Source organism: Molothrus ater, chromosome 12, assembly GCF_012460135.2.
Source record: "Molothrus ater isolate BHLD 08-10-18 breed brown headed cowbird chromosome 12, BPBGC_Mater_1.1, whole genome shotgun sequence".
NCBI classification, from domain to species: Eukaryota; Metazoa; Chordata; class Aves; order Passeriformes; family Icteridae; genus Molothrus; species Molothrus ater.
Genome location: NC_050489.2, coordinates 9,409,150 through 9,417,009, shown reverse-complemented (window position 1 = coordinate 9,417,009; position 7,860 = coordinate 9,409,150). Strand labels below are relative to the sequence as shown.

General features: G+C 42.1%; 1 protein-coding gene across 1 annotated transcript in view; it reads left to right on the top strand.

Moving 5' to 3' along the window:
* The window catches only part of SALL1 (spalt like transcription factor 1), a 16,431-nt gene extending 9,031 nt beyond the window's left edge, over window positions 1–7,400 (top strand). The window contains exons 3-4 of the mRNA XM_036390184.1: window positions 256–3,665; window positions 4,708–7,400. Coding sequence (XP_036246077.1) covers window positions 256–3,665; window positions 4,708–5,148 — 3,851 coding nt within the window. The 3' untranslated portion in view covers window positions 5,149–7,400. The remainder of the gene's footprint in view (window positions 1–255; window positions 3,666–4,707) is intronic.
* Window positions 7,401–7,860: the final 460 nt, after the last annotated feature.

The window sequence follows — 7,860 nt, the reverse complement described above, 5'->3', positions numbered from 1 at the left end:
TAGTATTTTATATTTTGATGGATTATCTGAAGCAAATGATAATCTAAGACACAGGGATTGATAAAACTCCCTTGTACAGTTTTAAATGGTCCTTTTGACTTATTTTTGTGAGTAGGAATATTGATCTATTTTCATGTGCAATCTTAGTCTGTTTTAGAGTGGTAGATAAAACCAGTAATTTTAAATAAAATGTCCTGCAGATTTTTTTTGGTACTTACTGGTTGGTTCCTAATCCATCATCTTTTGATGTTTTAGGAGACACAGAAAAGGGTCAAGCAAATCGAACCACTAAGAACAAGGACGCCCATGTCTGTGGCAGGTGCTGTGCTGAGTTCTTTGAATTATCAGATCTCCTGCAACACAAGAAGAATTGTACTAAAAATCAATTAGTTTTAATTGTGAATGAAAATCCAGCTTCTCCTTCTGAAACCTTCCCTCCTAGTTCCCCTTCTGATAATCCTGATGAACAGATGAATGACACAGTTAATAACACAGATCAAGTAGACTGCAGTGACCTTTCAGAGCATAACAAACTTGACAGGGAAGAATCCATGGATGTGGAGGCTTCCAGCATTAACAATAGCAGTAGCAGTTCCAAGAGTGTCATCAATAGTATTACAAGCAGTAACAGCTCCACAATGGGTACCTCAGCTGTAACAACCTCTCTACCTCACATAGGGGATCTGACAACACTAGGCAACTTTTCAGTGATAAATAGTAATGTAATAATTGAAAACCTTCAGAGTACTAAAGTGGCAGTAGCACAGTTCTCACAGGAGGCAAGATGTAACGGGGCATCGAGCACTAAACTCGCTGTCCCTGCCCTGATGGAGCAACTGTTGGCATTGCAGCAGCAGCAGATCCATCAGTTGCAACTGATTGAACAAATTCGTCACCAAATATTATTGTTGGCTACCCAAAATACAGACATGCCAACATCTTCTAGCCCTTCTCAAGGTACTTTACGAACATCTGCCAACCCCTTGTCCACATTAAGTTCCCATTTATCCCAGCAGCTGGCTGCAGCAGCTGGATTAGCACAAAGCCTTGCTAGTCAATCTGCCAGCATCAGTGGTGTGAAACAGCTACCCCCTATACAGCTACCTCAGAGCAACCCTGGCAACACTCTAATTCCATCCAATAGTGGCTCTTCTCCAAATATTAACATATTGGCAGCAGCAGTTACAACACCGTCCTCAGAAAAAGTGGCTTCAACTCTTGGTGGCTCACAGCTCACCAACCCACCAGTATCAGCATCATCTTCACCAGCTTTTGCAATAAGCAGTTTATTAAGTCCTGCATCTAATCCACTTCTACCTCAGCCCACCCCTAGTAACTCTGTTTTCTCCAGTCCCTTGTCCAATATTGGAACACCTGCAGAGGATTTAAACTCCTTGACTGCCTTGGCACAGCAAAGAAAAAGCAAGCCACCAAATGTAACTGCATTTGAAGCAAAAAGTAATTCAGATGAGGCATTCTTTAAGCATAAATGCAGGTTCTGTGCTAAAGTGTTTGGGAGTGACAGTGCCTTGCAGATTCATTTGCGTTCTCACACTGGCGAGAGGCCATTCAAATGCAACATATGTGGAAACAGGTTCTCCACAAAGGGAAACTTAAAAGTCCACTTTCAGCGTCACAAAGAAAAATACCCCCATATTCAAATGAATCCGTACCCAGTGCCAGAGCATTTGGACAATATTCCTACAAGCACGGGTATTCCTTATGGGATGTCTATACCACCAGAGAAACCTGTCACGAGCTGGCTGGACAGCAAGCCAGTCCTCTCCACCCTAACAACTTCTGTTGGCCTGCCACTCCCACCAACAATTCCAAGCTTGACCCCATTCATCAAAACTGAGGAGCCTCAGCCGATTCCCATTAGCCATCCTTCTGCTAGCCCTCCCTGCTCTGTCAAGAGTGACTCGGGAACAGCTGACCCCACATCAAAAATTTCCAATGGACTTTCTGATGAGGTAGAGGCTGGTGCGTTGCCTACCTCAAATGGCAAAACGGAAGAAAACCCTCAAAACTCAAGCACCATCACCAACATGAGCAGCTCCGTGAGCTCCCCGGCAGCAGACTCGGGCTCCAGCGGTGTGGCCACTTTTACAAACCCACTGATGCCTCTCATGTCAGAGCAATTTAAGGCAAAGTTTCCATTTGGAGGACTATTGGATTCAACGCCAGCATCTGAAACATCAAAATTGCAGCAGCTTGTAGAAAACATTGACAAAAAGGCAACTGATCCTAACGAGTGCATCATTTGCCATCGAGTTCTCAGTTGCCAGAGCGCACTGAAAATGCATTATCGCACCCATACTGGAGAGAGGCCATTCAAATGTAAAATCTGTGGTCGTGCTTTCACTACTAAGGGCAACTTAAAGACTCACTACAGTGTCCATCGTGCCATGCCCCCGCTGAGAGTGCAACATTCTTGCCCAATCTGCCAGAAAAAATTCACCAACGCTGTTGTGCTACAGCAGCATATCCGAATGCACATGGGAGGGCAGATCCCCAACACCCCGGTGACAGAAAACTATCCTGAGTCAATGGAATCAGATACGGGATCTTTTGATGATAAGAATTTTGATGATATAGACAACTTCTCAGATGAGAATATGGAAGACTGTCCTGACAGCAGCGTGCCAGATACACCTAAATCTGTGGATGCATCACAAGACAGCTTGTCTTCTTCCCCTCTGCCCCTGGAAATGTCAAGTATTGCTGCTCTGGAAAATCAGATGAAGATGATCAATGCAGGCCTTGCCGAACAACTTCAGGCAAGCCTGAAGTCAGTAGAAAATGGGTCAGTGGAAGGGGATGTTTTAACTAACGATTCGTCGTCTGTCGGTGGCGATATGGAAAGCCAAAGTGCTGGAAGCCCTGCTGTCTCAGAGTCTACCTCTTCCATGCAGGCCTTGTCCCCATCCAACAGCACTAATGATTACCACAAGTCACCAAGTATTGAAGAGAAACCATTAAGAGCTTTACCAAGTGAGTTTGCCAACGGTTTGTCTCCAACCCCTGCTAACAGTGGTGCTTTGGACTTGACGTCTAGTAACACTGATAAAATGATTAAAGAAGAGTCCCTGAGTATGCTCTTTCCTTTCAGAGATAGAGGTAAATTTAAAAACACTGCATGTGACATTTGTGGCAAAACATTTGCTTGTCAGAGTGCCTTGGACATTCATTACAGAAGTCATACCAAAGAGAGACCATTTATTTGCACAGTTTGCAATCGTGGCTTTTCCACAAAGGGTAATTTGAAGCAGCATATGTTGACACATCAAATGCGAGATCTACCATCACAGCTTTTTGAGCCCAACTCCAGCATCGGCCCCAATCAGAACTCTTCGGTGATGCCCGCGAACACTCTGTCATCGCTCATAAACACCGAGGTTAACGGCTTTGTGCATGGCTCTCCTCAGGACAGCAAAGAAGCCTCCTCTGGTCTAGTTGCTTCAGGGCCACTGTCCTCTGCCACGTCCCCTGTGCTGCTCCCTGCTCTCCCCAGAAGAACTCCAAAACAGCACTACTGCAACACGTGTGGGAAAACGTTTTCTTCTTCCAGTGCTCTGCAGATCCACGAAAGGACACACACTGGTGAGAAACCTTTTGCCTGCACTATATGTGGAAGAGCATTCACAACAAAAGGCAATCTGAAGGTACTTTTTTCCTCTTACTGTCCTTCGGTTTCATTTTCTCCTTGCTGGGTTTTTTTGATTTTTGACACCTTATTTTAGTGTTGCAGCAGTGGTACCTTGAGTGTTTATGCTGTGACAGTGTGTTTAGTCAGCTCTAGTAGACCTGGATGGCCTCTTGTTGAGTGCTCGTGTTGGCAGCAAGTCTGAGGCATGAGCTGTTCTGATTTAATTAAAATTCATCTACCAGCAAGGCCTGTCTATGCAGAGTGTGAAACAGAGCAGCCAAATGATGGTAAGGAGTATTAATTAACAGAGAAATGCATTTTGTAACTCACACACCTCTTCAAAAAGTGAAAGGCTCTTGAATGTGATGTTTTTCATAACTATCATGTAAGATGAGTGTTTAAAAAAACTATTAACATAATTCTGGAAATAATGGGCATTACTTTAATTGATTATATAACTAACATTTCCTACTGATATGTGTTTGAAAAAGCAAATATACTCAAGTTTTAGAACATCAGTTGAGCACTTTACTGTGTACATTTTTCTGTTGACAGAGTATTTCTCTAGAGGTTGCTGCCAGTAATGTGAGATGAATAATTACTTTCAGGCCATTCTGTCTATGCACGAGGCCCTCCGATGAGCAATCAGTAAAGGATACTTTCTGCCTGTCTGAAAAGGACATTTATAGGGTAAAGGGTGTCAAATACAATACTTACCATTGCAATGAAAGTGGACATAGCAATTCTAGCCCTGAAAGCAGCAATTGACAGAATAATGCAAAGTCATTATAAACTAAATACATGTAATAAAAAAAAAAGAGTAAGAAGCAATGCATTGTTCAGCAGGAGAACAGGTTATTCTGGGTAATGGTAATGGGCTAACCTAGAAGTAGTGTATTATTCCAGAGCCCTGTATCCTCTATCTTTAATGCCATTCAGTATGTAACAAGACTGGACATGTTCATGGACTCCTGCCTTCTCTCTGATCAAAATAAGTTTGAAATTCCTGTCAACCTCTATTTTTTTTTTTGTTTGTTTCTTCCTTTCTTTCTTTCCAGGTTCACATGGGCACTCACATGTGGAACAGTACTCCTGCAAGACGAGGCAGACGACTTTCTGTAGATGGCCCCATGACATTCCTAGGAGGCAATCCTGTGAAGTTCCCAGAAATGTTTCAGAAGGATTTGGCTGCACGGTCAGGGAATGGAGACCCGTCCAGCTTCTGGAACCAGTATGCAGCTGCACTCTCCAATGGCTTGGCCATGAAGACCAACGAGATCTCGGTCATCCAGAATGGGGGCATCCCTCCAGCACCGGGGGGCCTGGGCAACGGTGGCAGCTCTCCCATCAGTGGCTTGACAGGAAGCCTGGAGAAGCTCCAGAATTCAGAACCCAACGCACCTCTAGCTGGTCTGGAGAAAATGGCAAGCAATGAAAATGGGACTAACTTCCGTTTCACGCGTTTCGTGGAGGACAACAAAGAAATTGTAACAAATTAGGAAAAAGAACTCCGTAAATAACATTCCTGCAAATAGTGCAACCTAGGGTTGCTTTTTTCAAGCTGCAGGCTACAACATTACAAAGACTTTGTTTTGTACCATGTTCTACTTCTAGAGTTCTAAGAGAGCTTATTTATTAGTGATATAACCTTGCTTTGCAAACAAATGCAAGCATTAACTTTGGTCTCCCGTATTTTGAACTAAATACTAATCGACTAGAGTGCTGTAAACTTGCTGTAACATTTATGGCAGTTGCAAGTCTGTTCTGCTAGGTGATCTTATTCTGGCATTAACTTATTTTCTATATCCAGTTTAACACGAACTCTGGTATTGATGCGATGCCTCAGTGATGCATTAGATCTCTAATAAAAATCTGTATATAAATGTACACTTTGATCCTGCTGGAAACTTTATCAGCAAACACATTGTCTAATTTTTCCAGACAGAATTAAGAAAAAGACTGAGAGAATATAGACTGAACAGTGTGGGTCCTTTACACAGCTCAGTTTTTGATTTTTATTATAAAATTAAAACTGCTTTAATTTTTGTAGGTTTAACATTTTCTGTTTTGAACTGTTATTTGTATTGTGCTTTTTACTTGAGTCGTCTTAAATGTTAATACATTTCTGTACAGTAATAAGCACGCGGATTATTAGAGAAGATACTGAAGTGTTGTTTTGGTAGTTGAAACTGAGACGTAACATTTTGCCTTGTAGGTATATTCATTATAGAAAATGTGCTGGACTTTCACAATGCTGCTAAGTATGGCATCTTGAACAACTTCCATGGACAACTGTAGATGCTCCTGTATATACAATAAGACATCACCTTCATTAAAATGTACATACGTTCCTTACAAGACCAAGCCCTACTCCTTGACCAAGGGAACAAGTATAGTGTTTGTTTATTTTGTATTAGGCATTGGGGGGGACAGGGGGAACCTTGGACTGTTACATGCACTTTCTCGGAAAGTTGAAAGGAAAAGAGGTCCAGTTTCTTTAACATTTAATACTTACTAACAGCAGAGATACTGTAATTTTACTCGAGTAATCAAATACATTTTTGCAACAGATAAAAAATTCGCTGTCTCTGTGTTTTTAAAGTGTACTTGTATTTAGCAATCGCTTTGTATTATTTAGCCTTTCCCTTGGTTAACATGAACTGTCCAGGTTGTATGTGCGTGTTTATATCTGTAAGTATGGGTATACATATATGTATTGCATATTAATTGCTAGTATATTTTTCATACCCTCTAATAGTGAGAAATTTCTCCTTAACTATTCAACTCCTCCTTCGCATAAAATTGTAGATATTTTGGCATTTTTAATTTGTTTATTAAAAAAAATGCTGCTAGCAAAGACCTTATTGAGCCTAGGTAAGTTTCCTTTGAAGGAAATAATTTATTACGTTTAAGGCTTGATTTGGTTCAAATGCTTTATATTTGATATTAATTTTATTTTATGAGATTGTATGTTTGTGGCATGCTTACGCTGCTATACCTGTGTTAAGATGTCCACTTGCAAGCCTCCATATACTATGTGGGGTTTATAACTTGATTGTAAAAAACCATACCAAACAAAACCTAATTGCTTTGGCCTTGCACATGATTTGGCTTCCCTTAAAAACCTACCATGATCATTAACCTCAATGGGAGTTCGTCAAACATAATTCAGTCCAATATTTTCACCCAGTAGAATTTCATCTCTTTACATTTCAATTTATGAAAAATAAATCAGATTGGCTGCCTTCAAATTATGCCTTCAAAACCACCAACAGGCATAGCCAATTTTGTGTCCATGTGACTATTTTTTTTAATCAATTCAAAAATTCAGGTGTTTTGTGTTACAGGATTATTTTTCAGGATCACTGTCAGGGGAGTTGCCCACCTTTTTAAACAAGAAGTGATCACTTAGCTCTTCTCATAGCCTGAGTTGCAAATTGGGCATTAGAAAGGATTTACAACTGAAAAGTTGGGGTGAGAAATACTTTTCTTGAGGACTTTTCCCCTTCCTATGATTATGAATCCTGCATATTAACGCTGTAGTCTGGATACCTCTTGGACTTCATGTCTTTAGGACTTTTCCTGTTCGAATGTGATGATTCACCTGGTACATGATATGCATTTTTGTTAACATGTAAGTTGTACGCTAGAGCCAGCTGGCTTGTCAATGTGAATATTTAAGAATTTTAAGTCACCTTTTGGTCTCAGAAAAAGGTAAATTAAAAGGATTTTGATGATTTTATCAATGAAATACTAACTAATTCTCCTTTTAAACTGAGTCGAGATTTGTGCAACAGAAAAGTTGCCAGGGAAGGGTTAGCAGCCCCCAGCGCTCCGGGAGGGTTTCCTCTCCGCGGCTTGAGTTTCATGAGTGCCTTTAACTTCAGCCCTCGGAGCCTCTTCCCACGGGGAAGCGGAGTCTTCGTGTTCCGAGGGAAGCCGCGCCCGGGGCAGGCGGGCCCCGCACTCGCGAACCGTCCCGGGCACCCGGACGCTGCCGCCGGTGGGTAACGTACGTGCTGGGCACAACCGGGGGCTAAAAAACAAACAAACAATACCAGAAAAAAACAATTTTAAAAGGAGCGATTTTCTTTCTCGTACCTTGGGGAGTCCCCCCGGCCCGTTCCGTGAGGGGACCCTGCGCGCTCAGCGAGAGGCGGCTGCCTGAGGGGATGCGCTGCTCCAGCCCCCGCGCTGCCGGGGGTGACAGA